At 41.5% G+C, this 27,450-nt stretch overlaps 1 protein-coding gene across 3 annotated transcripts in view; it reads right to left on the reverse strand.

Annotated features, from left to right (window-relative positions):
* Positions 1-27,450, reverse strand: part of PFDN1 (prefoldin subunit 1) — a 58,534-nt gene that overhangs the window by 18,842 nt on the left and 12,242 nt on the right. For all 3 annotated transcript variants that reach the window (XM_030572816.1, XM_030572819.1, XM_030572818.1), the window contains exon 3: positions 9,833-9,917. In XM_030572816.1, the coding sequence (XP_030428676.1) occupies positions 9,833-9,917 (85 nt within the window). The remainder of the gene's footprint in view (positions 1-9,832; positions 9,918-27,450) is intronic.

The following is a 27,450-nucleotide window of genomic DNA, read 5'->3' on the forward strand; positions in this document are numbered from 1 at the left end:
GCGAAGTGGAGGTATATTGCCAGGTGGCAATATGCCTCCATTACTGCCTGGACTATACTATCCTGGTAACAAAGAACTTCAGTCTCCAAGCCAATTTGGCACTTTTCATCAGCACTACATTCACTATTTAATTAAAATAGCTTTGTTCTCATGGAGCATGGAGTAGCCCAGGCAAATTTCAGAGACTCCTTATCTTACAGATCAGTAGAAAGAGGATGTTGCTAATATCTTACACCTGCAGTTAGGCCATCCTTTCATCCAAAACGTAACAAACCCATACACTGATTCTGTGAGGGATGCTTATTTTACAGAGGAGGAATGTGAGGCATTGAGATATTGCTAGATCACAGACCATGTCCATGGCAAAGGCAGGAACAAAGTTTCCGAGTCTTGAGACCCAGTCTCCCTATTAGATCCCACTGCCATAGAATGACCCCTTCCTTTTATTCTACCATAAAGGAGCCTTGCAAAGTTCAACTCGCCCTCTTACTCAAGGAGACGAATGGTATTTGATGGACAGGTAAAATATTAGTTTCTACATCATCATGGTAAAGGGTGGGTGAACAGATCTTGAGCATGGGTTGGGACAATTTTACATGGCTTCTCAGAAGCCACATGGCCAAGCTATTGAATTAGAATGCAACCACTTATTTTCCTGTGGTTTTCCAAGATCATAGTTTTTGCTGTAGACAGACACTGAAGATTTAGCCCTACAGGAGCAGTCAGCTTTCATCCTCTTGTACATGTGCATGGAGTATTAATGTTTGGGAAATGTGAGACACACAACAATGTTCTTGTCAGCACTTTAAAAAAAGAAATCCCATTCAACAAGAATGGAAGCTGGTTGCTTTTGCCCTTTCTATGAAGGAACTAAATTCAACAAGTGGCACACAGCGAAGAAAGCTGCCACAGAGCAGCCTCCCCCATATTTGTTATTTTTAGCAATTTAGTCTGACAACGCCTGACAACTAAACATGCCGAGAATAGCGGGAGGGAGGGGGATTATCAGATACTACCAGTGAAAAAACACAGCAATAATCACTTCCTCCACGCTGAAGGAAGAATCATTTTCCATGTCTTTATAACATCACAGAGTTTGGTCTTTTTAAAATGCCACATTTAAAAACAGAATCCATCTAGCCCTACAATGGAAACGGATAACATTTCCTGAACAAAGCATTGTTCCACCCCAGCATATCATGTTTCCTTAAAAACAAGGGAAGAAAAACATTACTAGGTTTTTCTCCTAATACTGCACAAACATTGCTGAGCTAAAAAGGGCCTGTGCTCATCCCTTTAGAATGCTTTCAAAATAGATTTCACATACACAACTAATATAGTTAAACATAACAAGAGAATTGATATTATCAAGGCTGGAAAAATCCAATTGCTGCTAGTGAGTTGGAAGCTCCTCTTGTAAGTATGTGAGCACAGGGCATTAATCTCTGCAGAATTTAAGAGGTTGCGTTTTTTTCATTTTTTCATTGCCTTATGGTCCCAATATTGCAAGCACGTACACACAAGAAGTCCCATTGACTTCAGTGGGACTATGCACAAGTGTAAAGTTAAGCACCTTAAGAGTTTGCAGGATTGGCCTCTGCAATGGCAAAGATCATTTTCAAATGTCCATTGAATGTAAAGTGCCATTTTGGGGTTTGCACATAGAGGTCTAGTTCCTCTGCCACTGCTCACAGCTTTGCCATGCAATAGACACACCTGAAATTCAGTAGTTAAAAAGAATCACAGCAATTTCATGGTACTGCTATGCAGAAAGCTAGGAGCAACATCAGACGCAGGCATTGGAATTATTCACAGGGAAGCAGGACCTACCATAATGAGGAAAAGTAGAATAGCAGAGACCTTTCTTCCTCTCCCTCAATCCTCCCACTAGTAGGGAGGCTTCAGAGACCGGAGGAAAGGCAAAAAATCTCTTCTTCCTTTCCTGCAGGTCAAGGAGTGACCCTCAAGTTTAATCAGATATATCTACTACCCAGTGGCAAATATCTGAGATGGGTCTAGAAACCACTGTTCAAGAACAGAACCCTGGTAGAAATCCCAGCACCTTTGCTCACTCCAATTCTTGTTGTTTGTATCTAACCCTGACTAATGGGTGTTTGTGAATCTTTTTGAGCTCTGAGTATTATTCCACCATTTTTCAGCACCTTAAGACCTGCATAATTTTTCTTTATACAAGTGAATTTCAAGAGGCTGCCTGCAGTGCCCCTAAAGGTGACTTCCAATGCAGCTAAGTCTCAAAGCCATTTGCATGGCCAGCCATTTAGATTGAAGTTGGTATAAAAGGAGGCAGTTTTATTTTTGATTCAAAGACTGGCCAAATCCCCTTCAAAGTAACCTGCAATTTATTATTTTAAACTGGGTCTGTATCCATTGCTAATAAAAGCAAAAATAGGGCAAACAAGTCCTGAAAGAGAAAGTTAAGTTTTATATTGCAGGCTCATTGTACAAGTAGTTCACTATAGCAGTGCTGTAAATGTAAAAACATGCAGCTCAAGCCTCTGAAGAACACCAAGAGAGTGATTTCCAGAAGTACTCGGCACCCAGCAGCTCCCATTGCAACACCTATGGCCAGATTTTCAAAACAGCTCAGTAACCAATGAGCTCTCAGTGTACTGAAGACCTGGCCCGGCTTCCCAGGGCTGAACACTTAGGAAAATTCTGCCCTATGTCAGCAGCATACATCTCATGCAGGCCTGATAATAGCTTGGCAATACTAATGTCTCACACTACAAACTCCCAACAATGCACAGGATCAGGCCCCTTGAAGGTGGGGTTTCCCAAAGCACTTACAGGAACTAGGCACCCAACTCCCAGACTGTCAATGGTAGTTGGGCACGTGCTTTAAAAAACCACACTCAAAATGGGCACTATTTTTAGCATGCTACCAAAAAGAGAAACACTTCCAGGATTTTATAATTAAGTGAAGCTAGGAGCACTGCCTATTACTAAGGTATAGCCCAACACTCAGTCATCACAAGACCCTGTTTTCAGTTGCTTAAAAAACATTGCAAACTTTGGACTGAAATTTTCCATGCCACAGCCCAGGCTTACGTTTTCTTTTTTTTTTTTTTTTTTTTTTTTTTTTTTTTTTTTGTGTTAAGCCAAACGAATTCAGCTATTTCCAATGTTGTTGGAAATGGGTTGAGTTGGGTATCATTCCAAGCCCTTTCTCCCACAAACACAATCAAACATGGCAAACCTAGAACAATGATGTAAATATATATTTGAGAAAGTGTTAAAGTATAATTTTTTTTTAATTATTTTAAATACGTAGTCGTCACAAAGTTAAATTGTGGACCTCAAATGTGGGAGGGCATAGGCAGTGTCTAGGCAGTTGAGTGCAAAGACAGCGTCTTCACTGAAGCACTGGAGCTGTGCCACCGTAGTTAGGATGGAGAGGCGGTAAAGAAAGCAGCGGACATGGTGGAAGGTAAATCCAACCTTCAAAACCTATCCACATTTAATAATCTGAAGTTGGGGATTTTTAACCTCATCACGTTTCTCTCAGTCTGATATTTTCTTTAGGACGACCTAGTGGAATCACTAAGATCACGTAAGTTTCACATTCTTTCCTCCCTACCATCACTGGTTGGTTTCAGGACCAGAGAAATTCTCTCCCAGCTACTCTTGTGATAAAGTGATGTAACTTGGATTCAGGTGTTCCCCTGGAAATCCTCAGCTCACAGGAAGCATCAATGTAAGACTTCAACCTTTCTCATAACGAATCCCATGGCTCTCCTGGAACAGCCAGCTTGAAAAGTAGTTAATAGCGGATATGAATCTTCATTTTAAACAAACTGTAGAAGCTTTAGGGAACCTGGCCCCCATATCAATGGTTAAAAAGGAGAGTGCAATCCAACTGGCAGCCACTTTCCCTCTCCCATCAGTTACTGAGATCAGTCACTGCTTTTGTTACAGTCAATTCAGTGCCAATAACGGTTGGCCAAAGGCAGCTGTAAGCTTTAAAGGAGAGAAAACAACGATCAACTGGACAGCTTTGAACCTCTGCCTAAGAAGTAGAAGGTTATAATTTACAGGGAACTCCACCCATTCTGCTTAACCCAGCAATCAAAGTTCAGAAGGTTAAGAACCATTTCCCACCAGGAACAGGAACAGATGGAGACATGCAGCTAAAGATTATAGTTGCTGAAAACTGACCACAGTCTGGCAAGACTAGCAGCCTGGGAGCCCAACACTCAATAAACTAAAGCCTATCAACCAGATTCCATTTGGCTTTAACATTGGGGCTGCATCTAATCAGGATGTTTACAGCTGCCTTTTCAGTCCCAGTGCAGCTCCACCTGTGCGATCAATGGTGAAATGTTTAGTGTGTGGTAAAAATGCCTGTGTCCTGTCTCCACTAGAGCTCACTCATCTTAAAGCACTACTATTACTAATGATGTTAGTCTGAGAGCATGTGTAAATTTGTGGACAAGATAATAAGAGAAAGTTAAGGGAGGTGTCATTTGATTCATCGAAATGTACAGAATCATAATTTCAATGTAACCCCTCTGTAGCATGGCGGGAGGACTCGCTGCCCCCAGGTCCTCGCTCCAGGTTCTACAGTTGGCAGAAATTTTCATAATACATCACTGGAAATGGGTTGAGTTGGGTAACATTCCAAAGCCCTTTCTCCCACAATCCTAAAACAATGACGTAGATATATATTTGAAAAAGTGCTATGGTTTTAAAAAATGATTTAGAACACAGGCATGTCAAACACGCAGCCCTCGCAAAGTTAAATTGTGGCCCTTAACTGACAGCACTGTGTTATCAGTTCATGCCGAGAATATATCTAATTAATTTATTTTAATGTTACAAATTACTGGATGTGATGAACTGGGACTGTTCTTAATGTGGTCTGTGAATGCTGAGTGGGGAGTGTTGGCCTGGGAGGACAGTCTGCATTGGGGGATGGGAGACTGGCCTTAAGGGAGGATACCTGAGCATGTAATGTGAGAACCTAGGAAAGGGTTAGAGGCCAGGTGACACCTTTGCCTGGGAAGCTGAAGAAAGGCGGGAGGTGGGGAGGGGGCGGGGAAGGAGACGCTGGGGGATGAGAGAGTTTCAGCTGGGGAATGGAGGGGAATGGAGAGCTGGCTGGGGAATGGAGGGGAGCCCAGACAGGGCTCTGACCCCCCAATGGGGCTGTGGTGCCTCTAGGGCCTCAAGATGGACCTAACTGGGGGGGATCCTGTTGTCCGTGCCTGCAAGACCTGTTCTGGACTGTGGTCCTGTCACCTAAATAAACTTTCTGCTTTACTAGCTGGCTGAGAGTCATGGTGAATCACAGGAAGCCGGGGGTGCAGAGCCTTGTGTCCCCCCACACTCCGTGACAACATAATGGAAGGAGTGCTTAAAACTGATTTGTCATCATCGGCAAAAAAGAAAAGGTTTTGTGGTACTGATTATTAGCTTGGTTTATTATGAGAAAACATTTGTAATGAGGCACTGGTTAAGACATCAGCATGCAGCCAGAAATTACTGGAATCCATCCACAAACAGTACGTAATGATGTTATATAATGTATGTTAATTACAATCCCAAAGTAATTTATTACAAAATCCTTCTTTTTACTTTGGTTTTGATCATATTTAGAAGTCTATGGGGAGATGAAGAATACCAATCAGTAGCTGAATCTTTAGAGAATACCCCTGCAGAGTACCTGGTTAAATAGTGGCAACTTGCATGCTATAAGAAGCACAGCCAAAAAATGAATTTGGCAAGGTTGGAGGGGAAGTACATGGAGCATTTAAAAAAAGTCAAAGATTTTGGGACAGGTGCCAACTGTGGGTGAGACTTGCCTTATACTAGTTCCCATGGCATGCATTTAAAGAAGAATACCTGCTTCTTCTGCGATAAGCTCGAAGCCCAAAGGCATCAGTTAAGTAGAGTTTCAACACATGAAAAAAATGTATGAAGCAGTCACTCTTAGTGAGAATGCTGCTCTTTCCTTGACAACCCCAGAACTCTAGCAAATTTCAAATGAAACATTAACTGTGCTTAGAATGATTTTCCCAGAAGTAACCAAGCACCATTGAAACTCATTAGGTGCTGTTAAATACCAAGAAAGAACTATTTTAAAGCTACAGGTGAGCTTACTCAGGCCACGTCCAGACTAGATATTAAAATCGATTTTAGATACGCAACTTCAGCTACGGGAATAACGTAGCTGAAGTCGAATTTCTAAAATCGAGGTACTCACCTGTCTGGACGGCGCTGCATCGATGTCCGCGGGTCTCCGTGTCGATTCCGGAACTCCGTTCGGGTTGATGGAGTTCCGGAATCGATGTAAGCGCGCTCGGGGATCGATACATCGCGTCCAGACTAGACGCGATATATCGATCCCCGAGCAATCGATTTTAACCCGCCGATGCCGCGGGTTAGTCTGGACGAGGGCTCACACTGGCTACCCATTCGTGCATCGGAGCTCATTAATATTATGATAAAAGCAGTCTTCAGTGATGAGATAGCTAAAGACGTCACTCAGTTGTATACTCTGGGTCATGGTTTGTATGAGGCCTTCAAAATCCAAAGAATTATCCAAGGCTCTGTCAATCTTTGGGATCCCATTAAGAAAAACAGACTAATGGTGTGCTCGAATGCAAAGAGAAAAGTCAGAGTGAAGGAGGCAGAGACGATTACAAAGCTAACTGCAGACAGGTTGTTGCTCATCTACTGGTCAAGTCCAGACCTTAGCATCATGATGATCTACGTGAGACTTTGGGTCTACATGAGTTCTCCATGATCAATGTTCACATATGATGGAACAACCCATATATGCCAGACAAAAAACAAACTAATGTACATCTTTCATGATCTTCCTAAGCCAGCACCTACTAACAACATGACCAGTACCTTATGCCAGCAGAGGCCTTTCAGGATACCAATCATAGATGGTATGGCTAAGGTACAAGCTGTCGACAAAGGAGAAACTATTAACATCTGCTAAGATTTGGCTGAACACTTCATCATTAGGATACAGAGAAAATACTGGATCTATGACGGAATCCATCTCATGCTTGACAAGTATTATGGGGAAATCAATTAAAAATATTACCAGAAAGAAGAGACTCCATTGTACTGCACTTGTGAAATATAAAATCAGACTTCATGAACATCCCCAATGCCACAGTGAAGAAGTTACTGTTTCATACTCACATGAAGGATGAGTTAACCGCATACCTTGCAGGAAAAACACTCCAGCATGTGAAGAATTACTCGAAGAATTTCATTGGCGTATGACATAATGAAGCTACTGCCTCACAGTGGTCAGTGGAGTTTCTTCATAGTTCCCATGAGGAAGCTGACTAAAATTATCTGGCATGCCATCAACGTCACAGAGAGAGATGCTACTAAATTCCAGATTTTTGCACAAAACACGGCGGTTCTAGTGCTCTCTGTGAGACGCTACCCAAGACTTCTATCAGATGTTGTTTTTGTGCCTGCTGCTGGGGTATAGAATCACTAACACCTCAGAGATGTGTTCCTATCACTTGGACCGTTAAAAACCACACAAAGCCAGCTGGAACGACCAAATTATCTTACTGGAAGGCATTTGATTCAGCCTCCAAACAGCATGAACTTGCCCTGAAGGTGCTCAGAACAGCTGAGACAGTCACTGAGGAAGTCGTAAATACACTGGAGGTGCTCCTATGCCCAGTTTACCATTTGAAGATCAACATTACAACACTTGCAGAGATATGCAGGTGCGTGTTTTCCAAGACGCAAACGGAGAAAAATTTCCACCATCAAGGGATGCATTTTTAACTGCTATCAAGAGGAAAAATTTTCAAGCAATGGAATGGCTTCAGGTTCAGAAAGTGTATTCAAAACAACCCTTTAATAACTGCTGAGGCAGTATGGGGACTCGTGAACATCACTGACATTGGGTTTCATCAGTGACTGTCCCAGCCATGAGGTCAACCCAAGCACTTCGGCTCAGAAATGACAGCTGTAATTATTCATGGAGTGAGAATTTTCTATAAATACAGCATTAATGTTTTTCTCCAGAGCGCAGGACAGCACTGTCCAGCTAGACCGCCCTCCCACAACCAAATAGGCCCAGTCCTAGATTGATCAGACCTGACAACGCACACTTCCTAATGTCCAAAATGTAGTTAAAATGTTATCTTGCCTCATCTCATTACCACAGCTGCCTCCCTAGACATATCTGTTCTCTCCTTTCCAATGAAAACTGAGACAGTTAAAAACAGATTTTCAAAGGTTAGGATATCTCCCTCACTGTGGATCCTATTTTTATTAGGATACTACTATAACAAAAACATATCCCCACATTAAAGAGTTTGTCATGGTGCCGTTATGGTTGCAGACATACTCCAACTACAGATATGTGCATTGCTTTTCAAAAATCTTATAGTTAAAACACCACAAATGCGAATGGTAGATACCAAGGAAACGCAAGCTTAAGGTTGTCCTATTCAAACACAACACCCAAAACTACTTTAAATCTGCCCCATCCTATCATCTGTTCTTTGAATAAAAACACTTTTCACCACATTAAATCCACAGTCTTTAAAATGAAAAACACCTAAAAATGGCACATTCTTATCTGCTCCCTATATCTATTCAGAATCATATCAAAGTACTTTATTGAACAAAATACAAGAACCTGATTTTCAAAAGTAATGAACACAAGCCACATTCGTTGTGTTTAATGGGGGTTGGGGTTGCTCAACATCTCTGAAAATCAGGACATGCATTTAAGACTTCCTTTTTTTTAAACACCTTTTAGTGCTATGTAAGGCAGACTAGAATCTAACACATGCATCATATCTATCTCCCACTTCATCAACAGAACTGTTAATTAAGTTCTGCCTGCAGATTATTTACTGATAGAGATGCAAAAGACAGAAGCCATTTTGTCTTTCTTACTGTAGGTTGTGCTTTCAGGGCAAACAGAAGAAAAGCACCTATCTATTTACCAACTGAGCAGATTTGCTCTGGAGTAACTGAGTAAATGTAGAACTCCACAGTGTCACTTTTCAGAGTAAAACTGCACTTTAAGCACTTCACATCAGTATTCTTTGTACGCACGCGCGCACACACACACACAAACTTACTTGCCTGCTCTGCCTTCCCTATTGTTAATTCCATCTCCAAAGTTCACATTAACATATCGGACTGTTTGCTCAACTCATCATTTGCTTCCCCTAAACATATTCCTAGAGAGTATTTTTGTTGTGGGTTTTTCTGTTTGTTTGTTTGTTTGTTTTTCAGTTCTTTGCTCAAGATACTAAGGGGCAGGGTTTCATATTCTTCACGTATTAGGGACATTTTAAGACATACTGGTAGCACTTTTGGAGCATTTCTATTTGTGTCCCTCTGAAGAATTAAATGTAATGAGCAGAGCAAGTGAACCTGGCTTGTATCTCCTGGACATTCGTCAAGATTAAATGGATCCAAAGCCCCGTTTCAGCAGTTTGAACTTGCAAAAGGGCATTAACTAAAATTACTGTGCATTTCCTATATATTTCTGTATCTCTCAAAATACTCAGATTAGGTAATATGTCCAAATCACATTAATTACTTCTAGACTAGATAGGTATTTTCCTATCGGGGGGTCGGCAGGATATGCACTGCTAATATTACTACCATGACAGCTGCTGCATTCTACCCAAGAGATAGCAATGTTTCAGCAGTGAATAGGAGTTCTAGTGTTTTAAGATCCTTTAGGATGAAAAGCGCTAAATAAACATACTATATATGTAAGGGATGCAACAAAGACTAGCATGTTGATTCTTTTTTTTAAATGTCCTACTTTCAATATCACCTTCATTCACTTAAAACTTACCTCAAGTTCTTTAATTTTCTCTTCTGCTATTTTCTGTTTTTCTAAGAGTTGATTGTGAATTACTCCCTTGGACTGAAGGATAAACCTACAAGTGACAAAGAAAAGAGAAGTTAGGCACATTTACTATAGTTGCAGAGAGTCTAAACTACTTCAACCAAATGTTAGTCACTCTCATCCTGTGCTCTGTAAGAAGAGACTGCAGAGAGATTCATTTACAACATAATAAAAGATAATGGAATTGATCAGTCAATTGGGCTGAAAAAAAACTCAGCTGCATAATGGAGGTGATCATCTTGTGAAAGTCAACCAGACTTCACTCAATTCAAGACAAACTAAACACTTAAAATGGAGTATAGGTGGACACCAACCTTTTCTGCTCCATGCATGTTACCAGCCTTCTGAATAGTCTTAAAATTTAGAGAAGATATGTACTTGCTCAGCTTGCAGATGAAATACTGACGATTTGAACCACAGAACATGTTACATAACTGTTCATGCATATATATTTTGGCACTGCGCTAACCTTTAGGTTTCCATGCAAGTCCTATAATTTCATTATCTCAGTTTAAGAGTTTGGATACAGAGATCCCTGAAATACAGATCTAGTGTCACTTGGATATTTCATGGCACATGGCATCTTTGCGAGCAAAGGGAAAAGACTATCTTCAGTAGGCTATGTATCTAATCAAGAATCATTAAAGGACGACTTCTTCCAGGGATTGTTTATGCCTGGAGTCTGACTGACCTCTATGGTTAAGATCAGATCTGGCAAAAACTCAGAATTTCCATTTTGTGAGAAATTCTGCCATTTCAAAGAAGTTTTCATTCCGATACAGAACAAACCCTGAAATTTTCTTTTCTGTGGGAAACTGAATTCTGAAATTTTTCATTAAAAAATACACAAACACACACATTTCAGTTCCATTTTTCTAAATGAAATGGAACAGCTGGCTGCCCCCACCTCCCAGGCTGCCTTCCATTCCTGGGGATGCCCTGGGATTCAGGTGAGCTCCCCACCACAGAGCAGGGATCCTAAAACCCTGAGAGCCATGGCTCCAGCCAGAGCCTGATCTCAGGGCCGTCCACATGGCAAGGTTGCCCATGAGCCATAGACCCTGGAAGCCCTGAAGTCCCTGGCCTCATGACAGTTGTCATAGAGGGGCTGCCCCGGAGGAACCCTAGCTGTGCTTTGTCAGAAGTTCATTGAACCCAAAACATTTCTGAAAAATATTTCAGGTTCAATGAATTGGCATATTCCAATTAACCTTGTCTCCGACCAGCTCTAGTTAATATTAATTAATATTTTGTATGGTCACAGAAGACATGAACCTGCGTAATGGCTGGGATAAGGCAAACCCTGGTCGTTCTCACCATGGAGACAGATTTATGCTTGTTTGGGTGCCCTTAACAGTGCTCTAACAGTTTCCATTGTTTAAGGTTTGTTTATTTGTTCAAAGCGAACTTTGAATTCCAATACTTTCTAAAGTTCCATTTTGTTGCATTCATATTTTTTTAAACTGAAGCTGCAGTCACAAGTGTCTATTTCTTCCTTTTTTCCACTTGCAATCAAATTATGAAAATAAGTTTCTTATGAATTACAGATGAAAGTAACAGCAAGCTTGTACAGCCATCATAAGAAAGCTGCCCCCAAACTGCTCAGAGCAGAGTTCTGAGTAATCACATGGCTCAAGGCTACTCTCAGAATATGACAGACAGCTTGCAAAGAGGTAAAGGCTAACTGAGTTCAAGTAAATTTTAGGAACCTTACATAGCTTTCTTCATCCCCTCCTCTCACACACAAGGAATGCACAAGCAATGGATTAGCCTCTTCCCTACTTAGAAAGTCACCCAGGAGGATTAAAAGGAGCCTCCATAGCTCATACTATTGTGTTCAAGGTCTCTCACAGGGCTAACTAGTGTCTGGGACCATGTCTTCATGCCAGGTGACAAGAGATCATGTTGAACAGCTAAAAGGAATAGCTTTAGACTGGGCAGTGCCAGACTACATGCCTCTTCTGCACAAAAGTTTGAATTCAGTGTGTGGCATAATCTCCCATGACAAATGGATATTATTAACACGTTTATTCAGGGCCTGGAAGATGAACAGAACTGAAGCAAACAGAAATGAGGATCCTCCTGCACAGCTTGAAAAACTTACCCAACACTAGCTGCCTGAGGATTAAGCCTGGGTGAACAATACCTGGTGCCATCACAGCCCTGCAATTTATAGCAACAGAAGAGTTGGGTACTGCATTTAATTTTAACAATTCATGCTCTCCTTAGTGTGTTTTCAATCATACTTTACAGTGTTTTCCTTGATTTTGTTACACCTTTTTTTTCCTTCCTGGCTTCATTCCACTTTCTCCCTTTTACAATTCACTTGGTAGCTCTGCTTATGTAGTTTTCAACATCTCTCCTCACTTTGTCCCTTTTCTCTCCACTCATCCCCCAAAATTCCTCTTTTTATTATCATATTTCTCTTTTTAATCTAATGCGTCCCCTCAGTTTCTCCTTCTCTCCACCTACCAGTCTCAACCCCTCCCCACCACCTTGTTCAGACACTGGTAACAGTTTCAGGTCCTAACACTCAATAGCCAAGTGACTAAACTAAAAGGAGGGTTCTGTCTCTCTGGGTTCAGTGTCCCTTTGAAAAGCCACAGCCACCTGTGCACCCTCAGGGAAAGGGAAGGTCACTGCATTTGCATTAGGTGCAGTCCTGGATCTTAAGAAGGGACTCCATTTCTCATAGCCTCCAACTATCAGGTTTTGATAAATCTGAAGCTCTCACACACATCCTTCAGACAGCTGTAAGAGAGGGAACATTCCCCCTGCTTCTTTCCTATACTAAGCTCTTTGAGGCAGGGATTCTTTTTGTTCTGTGTTAGTACAGCTTCGTCCATGCAGCTCCTAGGCACTATCGCAATACGTATAAATCATTCCTCTCTCACACCCAAGATCATCGTGGCTACTGTTAAGATGATGGTGGTGGTGTGTTAGGGGGAGAGGTGGCTCCACTTCCCTAATTTTTTTGGGGGGGGAGGGGACGCCACAGGAGAACAGACCATAACTGTGAACAGCTCCAGTAACTGCTCATTTGCTGTACATAGCTTTCCAAAGTTGGAGTAGTTCAAGATGACCAACTTCTCTGTTTCACTGCTGCCCACTGTGTTCTAAATATGGAACGGTGAAAACTGACAAGATTCTGGTCAATTTTCACTGCGCTGCAACTTGGGAAATCTCTGAAGTTGTCCATGCAGACTTAGGAAAACTACACAGCATTAGTTTACACTTGGTTCACTCTGGAAGATCTTTGCAACTCTAAGAACTAGAGGATTTTTTTGTTTGTTTGTTTGTTTTTAAACGAAAGCTTAGATTCTGCAGCTGTCAACACCATTCAATGGAGAAAATAACCTCCCTGGTGCTTTCCTCAAACAAAAGCTTAAGAATGTACATTGATTACTAGTATTTCATTGATAGCGGCCAAAGATCAAAATTTTCTGACTGAAATCTTAAAGCTAGAAAATCACATCCATATGTATCCACCTAAATGTCCTGACTTTCAGAGGTACCAAACCCTCAAACAACTGGGTTACTGATAACGTAGGTGCCTAACTTGCGACATTCAACTTAAAAATGTTGGCCAAAGTTTTCATCCAATTGAGGAAAAATGTACCATTGATCAGAGCCACCAGAGAAAACAAGGAGGCCTACTCCATGCAGTTATAGAAGGAGCATTAGAGTAATTTAGCAATTAGTAATTTTGGCTCAGATTTTGAAATTTCAATTAATACAACTAAATGCTTAGCTAGAATGTTCACTGTTGAGTAGGAGAGAAATCAGGCACTAATGTTTTTGTGCAGTACCTACAGTAGCAGGTTACACCGAATTGTATTACTGAGATAATATAGGTATTACATTTCTTGACATTCTAAGCAATGTCAAAGAAACCTAGAAAGTACGGACAGATGCTTTCTTTAGTGTGCATACAAAAGAAATATTCTAAACATGTTTATTCAGTGCAGAGTATATGAAGAAGCTGGTGATACTGCAGGGACTAGAATATTTAGAGTGTTTCATTTTCACCTAGCATACAATATAATGCTTTAGGGTGTTTAAAAAGCCTGGGGCAGATTCTCAGCTAGTGTAATTTAAATTAATGGACCTATGACAGTATATAAATGACAGAAAAACAAAGCTAGCAGAGCTCAGTTGCCTCCTTCGGAAGTGTGAAGTTGAACTTGTGAGATTAACCTGACTGATATGAGCTAGATAGGGTAAGAAGGCACTGCGCGATATTCCACTATACTCACTTCTAGTTTCCTCAAGTGAAGTTCCGCCGCTCAAGAGTTATTAATATTAATTGTGATGACTGGTTTGTGCCAATGTGTGCATGTTACTGTACAAGACAAACACCATGGCAAACCCTGCTCCAGGAAGCTTTTCACTGAGACATGGATCCCTTAGGAACTGGGATGCGGCCGAAGTCACTTCACGTGCTTCTTTCTTCAGAAGCAAAGCTTTCTACTTCTGATTACTCAGAGCCTTCAGAGCAAAAACCAATACACTCTGCAGCCAAACAGCACAAAACAACAACCCAGAAAGAGCTGCGAATTCCCCTTTTCAGCTTAATTACCTGTTAACTTTAAAGCCTAATAACTTTCACATTCCTCATACAGGAAATATCCATCTCTCATGTAGTAGGATAGAGTCATCAAGTACTGATGTTCCATTCATTTGAAAGGACAGTCCATTAAAAATAAGGTTGTAAGTTTTTAACAGAAAAACAGCTAAATGTTCTTTTGATGATTTGCATACATAAGACTTCACAAGGTCCTTAAAAATGGCTAAAAATCAGAAGTAGGGAGTCAGCTAGAATATATTAGGCTCTTCTGGTGCCATGTGTGAGATTCTGTGGATTGTTCAACAAAAACTGGGATGCCAGCAGCACAAGCAGCTCTTTATTACGGTGAGTATTTCTGAGAGAGCATGTGTGAGAGAGAGAATGAGTCTGAGACTCCTCATGACTGGTGACTCTAAAGGCATAAAATGTATTGGAGGAGCAAAAAAGTAACAGTATTACCAAGCACAAGCAGAAAGAAAAAACACCCCAAAAAATCTTTCAAAAATTCCCCCACTGAGTTCTGTTTCCTCCCAATAACCCTCTGCTAATCCCAAAGCAGGATTTTTGTTTCTTTAAAACAGGGTGGAGGCTATACATTCCCCTTAGGAACTCAGCTGTTTCTTTCCTTCAGAGAGTTTCCCCCATTTCCAGATGTGAGATTTCTAGCATGTCTTTCCATTATTTAAATCTGTACAGATCATTTTATGCCCCTACCACTCCAACATGGTCTTCAGGATCCAACTACTCATCAGTAATGCTATAAACTCTGCAGGCCCCTTTGTGTCACACTCACATACTGGCAAACATACCCACATACTGATGTTCACACTGAATATTTAATTCCCTAACCCACAGTTTGTTTGTGACAGGATCTACTATTTGACTTACCAAACAGCATTACATTTTAAAATATTTAAACTGTTGCTGGATGAGTTTATGGGGACACTTGCTCACAAATCAATGCAGAGTGTACATTTTATGGTACACAAGTTATGCTGGACTGTGGTGACACCTGTAAGTTTGCCTAACACTTTCCATTAGGAGACCCTGATTTCAGTTGTTTATAATTTTGCCAATCTTTAACCATTCAAGCTGAAATTTTTCATGCCTGAGGCAGAATTTTACATTTAGTAGAAATGATTCAAGCTATTTCTGGGAATGAGATAAGGGAGGAATCAAGTAATTTTGCCAATGCTAAAAGTATTTTCTACCAGCTTTGGTGTCTCCCAGGTTTGAAGTAGGAACATGAAAACTGGCAGATGGATTATCCTGGTGTCAGAGAGATGCCTTTTGCTGTCCAAATGAGAACCCATGCATATTTGGCCAAATTATAAACCTCTAAAAATTATCATTTGTACATGCTCAGTAGAACTTGTTAGAGGTTTGTGGCTACAATCTCTGAACATTCTATCCACGCTGAGCATAACTCCAGCCCTGCATAACTTCCTACATCCCAACCACATGGCGCATGCTCCTGGGCTAGGGACAGTACTGCAGCTGCCACCCCTTTGTCTAGGAGAATGCAGACATTAAAGTAGGCAGAGGTGAGGGGGGGCATATAGATCTGCTTCCTGGTTTGGGAAAGCTCCTCTTTCTGCTTCAATCTGCTTTAATCACAGGGGCACTGGGCACCAGGAGACGACAAATCCTAGTTTCACTCTTCCACTGACTGTAAAGTGTTAATAATTCTTTACACTTCACAGCCCTTATTGTTGAGCAAAGCCTCATACCCCTACCTTAGGAGGTGACCAGATTTCACTGTCCCATTTTACATATGGGTTAATGGCACAAAGTCATCTCTGCCAGAACTATAAATACAACCAAGAGGCTGCTCTAATTTACTGCAGTCTTACCTGCCTGCCTATGAGCCTCTCCCAAGCCCCCAACTGCTGTAGAGTTCCACAAATCAGCCACTTCCTTTTCTTTCCCTTGCATGTCCCTACATCAGTGGCTATGAGAGGAACAAAATGGGGCTGAGTACACTGGAGCCCAGTAAAGGGGCCATAGCAAGGACTAGAATATGGCCCCAAGTCTCTAGTATGGTAGACCTAAGTCTCATGCACTTGGGCTCACTGCCTTTCAGAATCAATGTGCCAAATTCGTATTTGGCTGTGCTGTCTAACCACTAGGTCACATGCTACCTTCCAGAGACAGGGACAGAACCCAAGATTCTCTACATTCCTTTGCTGTCTAGCAAAGTTTTGTAAGTCACTGGCAAAGTGTACGTCACATGCCTGTAGTAGGTGGTCTACAGACAGGACAACAGCCTAATGTTTCTACTAGTTACTCGTTAAACTGAAGTAGCAAAGGTCTGTGTTATGGATCTAAGGTCTTGGGCTCCAGCCAGATCAATGATTCACGCAGGAAATAAATATGGTTCCATAAAATGGGAGTTTGGGTTATTCAATTCACTTAAAAAAAAAAAAATCTAAAAAGTCACAAGTAAAAAACGTTAAAAGAATGTTAAGACTGCAAAAGAAAAGTTGGGAAATGCGAGAATTAACAACTTTAATTCAGTTCCCTTGTGTTCTTAATGTTCTTTTATAATATATAATGCAGTAAATACATCATGGTATGCCATGTAAATATAGGTAATGTTCTGGCTAAAATGCTTTGCCTCACACATGTAATGCTGAGGGCCAAGACCTTTTTCAATCAGACCAAGCAATGCGAAAAGTTAGGCTAAGCCCAGTCATGCCCTCATCTATTTAAAGATGCATTTTAATGTTGAACTCGTGCTGCCATTCAAGCTTTGAGAGTAACCCAGTATGGGATTAGTGCATTTTAAGTACTGTTCAAAGCCAATAGAAAAGAGGCTTTCAAAGGAGCTGATCTTGTTCCCAAACAATCCATCTTGACTGGAACAGAAGTTGGCTGCTCAAGTTCACAACCACTCAGGACAGACCCCTCTCCCTTCTCTACATATGTCCATTTAAATTCTAATAATAATTTGCCTGGGTACTTCATAACATAGATACTAGCTATACACTCAGCAAGCTTCAGTTTTAATTACTTTATCTAATTGAGAAACATCTACTAGCCACAAATTCCAGTACAAGATTAAAAATAATATAATACTGTAATTCATCAGTGTACATATTTTAAACATTATTTCATACACACTCCCTCTCCATATCTAGATCTTTCATATTTTGTCAGTCTGTTTTTTAACATCTCATTAAGCAGCTTATGTTCTTTGGCTGATGTATTTGAGTCAACTCATCTCAAGCAGATTAGATGGCAATTTGTTCCTATGTTTGCTGCTATGAGATAATAGGCAGCTAAAAATCAGAAAATTCTCAATACAGCTAGACTCGACTCCATTTTTCTCCAATTAGCAAGTATTTTGGATAAAAAATTCATATAGTACATAAATCTCCCATTACAAACTAACACACTTTAGCCCAAAAAATTTCTTAGCAAATCTCTGCATTTGTATAGGCAAATCAAATTTTTGATTTTACTACTGTATCTGTACACAGGTAATTAGATTCTTATATGCATCAGATTTAATGAGCCATTTGGCAGTTTTAACTTAAGAAGTGTAGGTGCAATAATGTACACATTGTGCAGTAATATCTGTGCCCCAATGTTGGATGGAAAAAAAGGATTAACTATACTGCAAGTGTTCCAGTTTTAGTCTTATAGGGACAACAATGACATTGCATAGATTAACATTTGTAAGTTATATACCTATTGACCTTAAAGGACTGAAAGTGAGGAACAGAAAATGACGAACTACTTACATTTTCAAAACTGTGTGTGGTATGTCAGGAACAAGCACACCTGCCCTATCAAATGAGGAAATGTTATTTGTCTCACACCTGTACCATGTTTACTTTAGCTTTCACTTTATTTCAGATCTGTCAACTGCTCCAGCATATTACATTACTTCCTACAGAAATAGTATCACAGCTTCTAAACAGCAGTTTCTGCATTGCTAGACACTTAACTAGATGGTAGATTTATACCATTGTTCATACTTAGTTTCTTAAAAAAAGCAAGTAGTGGTTCACCTCTAAATTGGTGATAAACATAGTATGACCAAAAATAATGCTACAGTAGTGAGGGTCAGCTTTTTAAAGGGCACCATCCATTCTTTTCAAAGGCTAGATCAAGATTTACTGAAATTCCGACTAATTTGTGTCTTCCTGTGACAGGGTATGCCAACCCCACACTGAACAGGCCAGGGTTAACAAACTGCTGTGGGCCCACTCAGCCAAATCCCACTATATCTGCACTCACTGCCAGTACCGAAGGGTCAGTTAAAACAAGAGAAAGAATACAGTTACTGGCTGACCAGCAAGGAAAGCAGATCTTGCATGTCCTTCGCACCTGGAGGAAAAGACCAGCCCTGCACTCCTGCAGGGACAGTGAACTGTCAGAGCCCTGGGGAGAATGGGAGGTCTGGCACAGGACTAGTGAGTTTGTTTTGTGCTATTCTTCTGTTTTTGATTATAAAAGGCTATTGTCCCAGGCTGGGCTACCTGACAAATATCTAAGACTGTTACAGGGACTGCTGCCCAGAAGGAGTATGGGGAAACTGCTTCAACGATCTCTTTCACCCTGTAGTTTTTCTTGAATCCTCAAGCGCATGGTCACATTTCCTCTTTGTAGTAAGTTACTTGAGCAAACATTCACAAGCAACATCCAAAGATAAATCTGTGTCAGAAGTGGAATAAGAATTTCAAATATGATTGGCTATGTTTCCCTTTTTAACAAAGCAGAGTCGGGAATCACCCCACCCCAAGCAGCCCCCTAATCATTCTCTTATCTAATTTCTTGTTTAACAAACAATATAAACAATAAACAATTTTTAGCTAGTTAAGCAGAGAAAACGCAACAGACCATAGTGTCTAACAATATGCCAGCGACATACTTCAGGTAGGTTTATGCAATATGGTTTGGCATAGATTTTCAAAACTATATGCTACAGAGGCTGGAAACATGCCCTCTTCTCCATCACCACAGGATAGATTTGACAATATAAAAAAGGAATTCACAGTGAACAGTCAGACAGTCAGCACTGCACCTGATTTGGACAGTGGGTGCTGGGATTACTAGCTTTTCACACCGTCATTTTTAAGGTGCTGCTGTCATGTATCCTTTCTAATAACAGTAGGATCCATTTCATAAAAGTTCGCACAATTTTCCACAAACAGAAGTAAAACAACATCAATTCGTATAGCAGAAGAGCCTCTTGAAATTAAAAGGCTAACAGCCGGGAGAAAGAAAGATAGCAAAGACTAAGATGAATGCCCCCTCATCAGCACAAAGAGTTTTCTCTTGAACACTGTTTCCCATGAAATAATATATAATAAATACTCATGTGATGGAAAGAGAAAATGAATTTGAGAGAATAAAGTATTTCCATTCTACTGCCACATGTCCCCCTCTCCATTTAGGAAGTCCAACACCTACCCAAGCCTTCAAAAAAACATAATGTACCTCTTTTGAAAGGTGAGCCTGTTCCTTTCGCCTACAAAAACAAGTTGATGTTTCATTTGTTGTGCATCTTCTGCAGAACTACACAGAGTTGAAACAGAAAATGTGAGGCATAAGGACAACTATGCAAAAGACCACAAGTGAATAAAAACCCCGGCTTTTTATTTGCAGATTTTGGAATGCCCCTATGTTGCATAGTTTTTGCTCTTACATACCATAGAAATTGCTTTCATGATACAAACAGGAAATCAATGTCAGGTAAAGCATAGGAGGAAGTAGTACTGCACAACTTATCACACATGTAGAGGTAAATATAATTAAATGTTCTTTTGACTCTAGTATGCTAACCAACATAACTGATACATAAGATGTGTTTAATTAAAACTACGGAGCACTAAAACAATCACAGTCCAGGTACCTAGTAACTAAAAACCAAAACTTCTAGGGCAAGAATTTGTTCATGAACATCTAAAAACAAGACTAAGCACTTCCTCCATAGTCAACAATCAAGCTATATTCCAGGGAATAATTATGCAGGTGAAAACTGAGGAAGAAGAAACTGATTCACAAACAAGGATCCAGAGTAAAGAAATAGCTATTTACGACAAGGTGACATTCCCTGGGCAGCTGGCAAATCTGCATCCCCCAGGAACTCTGCGATGTTCAGAAAAAAAGCCTTTGGAGCTTTGGCATTCTGTCTAGTACACGTGTGTGTTCCAACAGAAGTGATATTTTCAGCTCAGAACTAACAATCCAGTCAGGAAGAGACATGCACATTGATACTGTTGCATGTTCTCCATGTTGCCAAATGGCCAAAAATGGACAATGATGTCCAGTCACTTGACGGATCTATTTCTGGACACACCTGAATCTTTGATTGTGTTTAATTCCTTTAATGGAGAGTTCAGCTTTGTGACCAGGAAAAGAATCAACTCAAGAACAGTTTGTATAAAAAACATTGGTGAAGTGCTCTTTATTCTAGAAAATGTGAAGGCTTCCTTGGTCTTCAGGCCTTTTGTGCAAAAGACAAGGGTGGGAAATCTATTCAGCTTTCTAAGAGAAGCTGGATTAATATTCTATAACTAAAAACATTTAAGTGATGGTTTAGATGCTTCCAAGACTAAGGAGCTAAGCAAAAACATTTCCCATGCTCTTGTTTTAATATCCTGAGAAACCTTCTGACATACCACAGCAAAGACAGTAAAAGACCTGAAACAGGAACACTGCAAAGTCAGAAGTTTAGAAGAGAAGCTCACCCAGCACTTCGTGTTTGTTTAACCACATATCTTAAAGATCTCTCTGTGCACAACTGTTACAGCCCACATCAGATGAGCTTCATTTGATGACAGCCTGCAGATGATGAGCATAACTGGGGACTAGCTATAAGATGAGGGATTCAATACTATGGAACTTGCTCCCTGAAGTAGTCTACTACTGGATTGCTGACCTTCAAAGTATAAGACAAGACATCTTTTATGTTCAAGCATTTACATGATAATACACTGTCACTGGACTACAGATGATCAGGCTGTTTACTGAACACATCTTATGCCACAGTGGTAGAGTTATAGTGTGTCAATAAATTACCTTGGAGAGCTACACATGTGGTGTAAAAAGCATATCAGTTAGCTTGACTCAACTTCTCTCACTGCAAGCATGGATGAGAGAACCTGGAAGACAAGCTTATTTTTGATAGGACTGGTAGAAATGTCTATTATTAAGGTTACCTGACACTTGGAAGGACCAATATGTGGACATAAAGAATCACATTACAGGCCAGCCTCAACCTGTACGCTAAAATTTACCTGTGTATATTTTGTGCATGTAATCCGCACATTGCAGTTCCATACAGGTATTTGGGCATGCAAGCATTGGCCTGCTAAACCCAGAGTTGTGAGTTCAATCCTTGAGGGGGCCACTTAGGGATCTGGGGATTGGTCCTGCTTTGAGCAAGGGGTTGGACTAGATAATCTCTTGAGGTCCCTTCCAACCCTAATCATCCATGATTCTATCATTTTACTTACTTATAACTTTGCCAAACTAACCATTTGGACTGAAAATTTCCATGCCATATGTCTGCCTCAGGCTGAAATTTTTTTTTTTTTTTTTTTTTTTTTTTACTTTCAGTCAAAATGGTAGAGCCCTTTCTGAGAACAAATACTCTGTTTTCCCCATGTTAACAAATGCTAGTGACCTTTTATTGAATGTTCTAGTACCACCATGTTTGGGACTCAATTTGGTAGAGGGTCTATGCCCATCAAAATCTGCCTAAATTTGGCCAAGTTATAAACCTTTGAAAAATCTCCATTTCCACATACTCAAGAGAGGCTTGCTAGAGCTGAACAACTAAGACACTGAAAAGGCGTTGGCTCCTAATGCCAACTGCACTGTGCATGCACCATCCCCACTGAGTGACTGAGCATACCCCAGGCCACGGCCACGAGTTTAGAAAGGCTCTCTCTGTAATGGCTGCTCCAGGCTGAGGTAGGCAGGCCACTCATCTGGTATGAAACAGGACAGTCAGACTTTTTTAGGGTTTGTCCTCCATTCAGTACTCTGACAAAACCAAACATGGTTTTGTCCGGTATCAGGTAGGGGACACCCTTTTGAAGAGCATGTCACTTTGCCCCCACCAGCACAACCTCTCACACAAGGTCCTGGAGGTGGAGTGGCACACTCTTAAAAGTGACACCCCCTCATCTGCTGTGACCTTGCATGCACCGTGCATGTGAGGTCACACGGGGGGAGAGCTCTTAAAAATAGCACCTCTCCATGCATCAGGACTTCACCCACACCATGCATCCAAGGTCATGTTAGCAGCAGCAGGTCCATGCTATTCCCAGAAGTACTGGAATGTCCGGTATTCTGGGGAAGAGGTGAGTGGTCACCCTAAATCGGGGTCAGGTCAGGTACTGGGAATGAGAGCAGGGAGCCTGTCTTCAATGCTCTCACTGATCACCCTGCTGGCATCCAGAAAGTGCAAAGGAGGAAGCAGCCTCATTCAAATACAGAAGGACAAAAAATGGACTGGGGAAAGTGAGAGGAGACTGGGACAAGTAGTCTGGTGAGACTGGGTTGTGAGGGCAAGAGAAGCTGGGAACTGGAGTGGGGATGGGATGCTGGAACTGGTGAGGCAAGGAGACTGGGCCAAGAAGCCTGAGGAGTGCAGACTGGGACTGTGTAGGCAAGGAGAATGAGAATGGGGTAGGGAAAGTTTGTGAGAGATGGGGCAGGAGGGGCTCAAGCCTGGAGGAAAGGACAGAAGAGTCTGTACACAACAGAGCCCACGCCCCTCCAGAGACTGGAAAGGATTCCTCAGCCTCACCGTTCTTCTGCTGTCAGTAAATATCCATGGACCTTACATCCTCCTGTGGTGCTAGACCACATAGAGGATGAATATTGCTATCAGTTTGTAGCGGGGCTGGGGCTGGGGCAAGAAGCCTGGACTGATTGGGGAAAGTAGGCTTAACTGCGGCCATGCCCCAGTCAGGCCCAGCTGGCCCCTATAAGGGGCTGTGAGCCAGAAGCCCAGTAATTCTCCCTCTGCTTGTAGAGGGAGAAGGGCCTGGCTGCAGGGACCTAAGCAAGACACTTAGGTTGGGAGCAGGGCTGGGGAAGGGCCAGAGGAGCTGGGACCTCCAGGCTGGAAAGCCCCAGGCTGTAGGCCAGATGATAGGCCGAATAGGTGCAGGGTTGCAACGGGGCAGCCCGTGGCAAGGTAGAGGCAGCAGGTCTGAACCCCTTTGCCTGTGATGAGCGGCTTAAACTGCAGTCTGCCCCAGTGAACGGGGGCTAGATGGAGACTGGGCAGTAGCCAAGACTGAGACAAAGTGGAGATAGTGGGTGGGGGTTCCCCTGGGAGGGGGAGACCTAGAACTGTGGAGGTACTGCAAGGGGGCAGCACCCAGTTAAAGGGGCACCAGGGTTCTGGGAGGGACACGGGCGCCAGCAGCGGTGGTGAGGCACCGGCCTGAAGAGGGCACTCCAGAGGTTGGATGCTAATTCCCAAGGACAACCAGCAGGAGGCGCTGCTGGGTGAGGCTGCGCACGCTTACACAGTTACACTATTAGTTCAAGGGGCAGAGGGCTGTACAGTAAATATAAATATTCCAACCCTCCCGATCAGCCGCAGAGGTGTTAATATGCTGCCACACAACAGAATTGTTTTTTCAGTTTGCTTTTTTAAAATCCTAGTAAATTACACACACACAAATCTATATTAAAACTGCAAAGTCAAGCACTCAGAAGTTAGGACAGGCCAGAATTAAAGTTGCCTTTGCAAACTTTATTTGGTCCCTCTGTGTGAATGCTTTCTGATACAATCTTCAATTACGGATCACACACTTTTTTCAACAGGACACAGGCCTTGTTCAGTGCACAGGATGGATGGTGCTCACTAAATGAACAGTTATTCAACAGTTTGTTTTCTCCTCATTGTTTAATGTGTGGCCCTAGGTTTTATTTACAGTATACTGTTTGGACCCTGCTCTGAAGCCAGAATTATGAATTTCCTCAGGCATTTCTGTGGCGCTCATCACTATGATACCCAACTGCTCCAGAAACATGAATTTATCGTCATAAAATCCCTGTGAGATGAAGGGGTGGTATTATCCCCATTTTACAAAGAGGAAGCTCAGGCACATCAAGATTCTGGTAAAAAGTATCAACTAATTTTGGGTGCCCAATCTGATTTTTAGGTGCTTAGCATTATATAGCACACACTTCAAGCCACAGCCCCCACTATGCAGTTGTGAGCACTCAGCACTTCTACAAATCAAACCCCAGGGTCTCAAGTTGGGCACCTAGAAATTGAGGAACAAGCAGTTAGTGACCACCTGTGAAAAGTTTGGTTTAAGCGACTTGTCTATCATTATACAGGAACTTTGTGGCAGAGGAAGGAATGGACTCTACTTCCTCAGGAGGGCATTCAACTGTCTTAACCATAAGACCCTCCTTTCTGTTCCTGCAGTCCCCTGACTCAAACACAATACACCTTCCAAGAAATGAAGCAGAGGTCTTACACACACTAGTCTGCCTTACCACACAACCTTGATACATCCCCAGAGCAGGTCTGCCCTTTGCATGGATTGCACCAGGGTGTTATGGAAAAAATAGCATGTAATCATGTTATTAAAGACTGTATCATGCCATGTGTGCACAAGGGGTTCCAAATTAAGGTTACCCAGGCAACCTTAATGCTGACATTTCCCAGCTTTTTAGTGCCTGACTTTACAACCTTCACATTCTTTGAATGCAAGGGATTTTTTGTGTAGTGTTCACAAAATGCCAATACTTCCTGCATCCAGAGTATGAAAAACCTACTTACCAACAGCAAGCCAAAGTAGCTTGCCCTGGCAAGCACAAGTACCTTCAGCATCATTTTTTGCTGAAATTAAGCTATTTTATATATATGCATGCACACACACACACAATATACACACACACTTTGGCATTAAATGGCAAGATGCCATAAGGCTGGGATATTTTCTAAGCAGCAGAAACGTACAGTATACAGCATTCATCACCTCCTACTATATGGCACTGACTTTCCTCGTGTGACATAAAAATAGCTATATTAGAAGTAAATCTAGCACTACTACGCTCTCTACGCTGAAGAGAGGTGGGGTTGCATGCTACACATAAATTGCAACGAAGAAACGTGAAGTTTGGGAATGACAAATTGATTTTCACATTATGATGATGCAGAGAAGGCACGTCAGAGAGACAATGCGCTCATGTTCACAGCAGGGCAGAGCAAAGACCACAATACTCATTCATGTAGTGCTGGTGAAGAAGTGAAAGATTAAATCACTTGCCTCTGGGGCAGCATGTATTTCACACATGTATGGCCATATATAAATGGTTTTTAAAAGTTGTGGTTGCAGAGTGACCTGACACAGGGCTACCCTCCTAACCACAATTCTCTTCCAATGCCCCTACTGCTGCTCGTAGCTTATTCAACCAGATTCAGATCAGTTCAGAAATCTGTGGGCAGCAGTGTTATTGATAAAAATCATGTCCATTACATCCTGCAGCTTTGGAAAGCTACCAGCAATTGTAGCAGTAGGCACTGAAGTAGTTCCAAGAAGCTGAGGTAGTAGAGAAGAGTAACAGACACAAAAACCTCCATGACAGGAGCCAGAAGTCTCAGTGGCAACAAGGGGGCAGGGGGTGCTGCACTCTTCCAGCAGTGAGATGGGAGAATTTCAAAAGCAGCAGATCCTACCGATCAGAGACTGATACTAAGGTGCTTGTCCTGGTTTACTCTTGTAAACATCTAAACACTTACCCCCTTCTCAGCATGTGGCACTGAGGGCTGAACTTCTCACCAGAGTACTGCCCCAGAGCTTGATGAGATACCCCACTCACATTTACTACATTGACCTATACGTAGTAGGCGAATGGTAAACTGACCTCTGCATGTCCCTGAGCTCTTTGTGAAATGTGAATATACAGGTCAGCGAGAAGAGCCAGATTTTGCTACTGTCTGTGTTGGCAAAAATGATTGTTGCTGTATGCAAGAGTATTTCTGTATGAGAGAGGAATATATGATAGTGAGGAGACAGAGACTTGTCTTCGCAGTGGCTGAAAATAGGGATCCTGCTAATTTATGACTTTTGACTCTCACTAAGAACAGCACTGAAAGTGGCAACATAGTCAAACCTCCAGTGAAATGGATTAGATTATCTTGGTCTCTTGCATTAGATTATCTTGGTCTCTTGATTCTAACATCAGTTTTCATTTGTGTGGTTAAAAAACAAACGCACACTTCAAAAATCATGATCAAAATCAGATTATTATTAGTTGCCATGCAGACAGAACATTTCTTGGGCACAATCTTGAAAATGAAGTTGTACAAGGTTATTAAATTTGTTTCATTTTTATAATCAGACTGTTCCTTGGGCATATAACTTCTAAAAAAGTGTCAGAGGAATAAAATTGGAGACAAACTAAATATCAATACCTAATTAAAAAAATCAGTTTTGGCATCCCACAACAAGAAGAACTGCAGTGAACCCTATAGTGTGTCTGGCGTAAATAAATGTTTTCTCTTACAACTCTGACTGGATCTATTAATTATCTGAATGTTAGAAGTATGTAAAGGGAAAGATCTCAAATATTCAGACAGCGAATTCTGCAGTTTAAACTTTCATCCTAGTTCTCAAAGCAATAGGATGATATCAGTTCACAAATAGCTTAAGTAGCAAAACTAGAAGTTGGTGGTAGTTGTATCAGGCTACATAACAAGTCTTTCAAAAGAATATGAAGTAACAGAACTAAAATGTAGTTGGCACAATGCCACGAGGCTGGGATATCTTCTGAGCAACGGAAACTTACAGTATACAGCAATTCATCACCTCCTACTATGTGGCACTGACTTTCCTTGTATTAAATCAAAAATAGCTATAGCAGAAGTAAAACTAGCACTCCCTATGCTGAAGAGAGGTGGAGTTGTACGCTACACACAAACTGCAACGAAGAAACCCGGGTTTGCGAATGACAAACTGGCTTTCACATTACAATGATACAGAGAAGGAACCTCAGAAAGACA

Source organism: Gopherus evgoodei, chromosome 8 (genome assembly GCF_007399415.2).
Source record: "Gopherus evgoodei ecotype Sinaloan lineage chromosome 8, rGopEvg1_v1.p, whole genome shotgun sequence".
Classification (NCBI taxonomy): domain Eukaryota; kingdom Metazoa; phylum Chordata; order Testudines; family Testudinidae; genus Gopherus; species Gopherus evgoodei.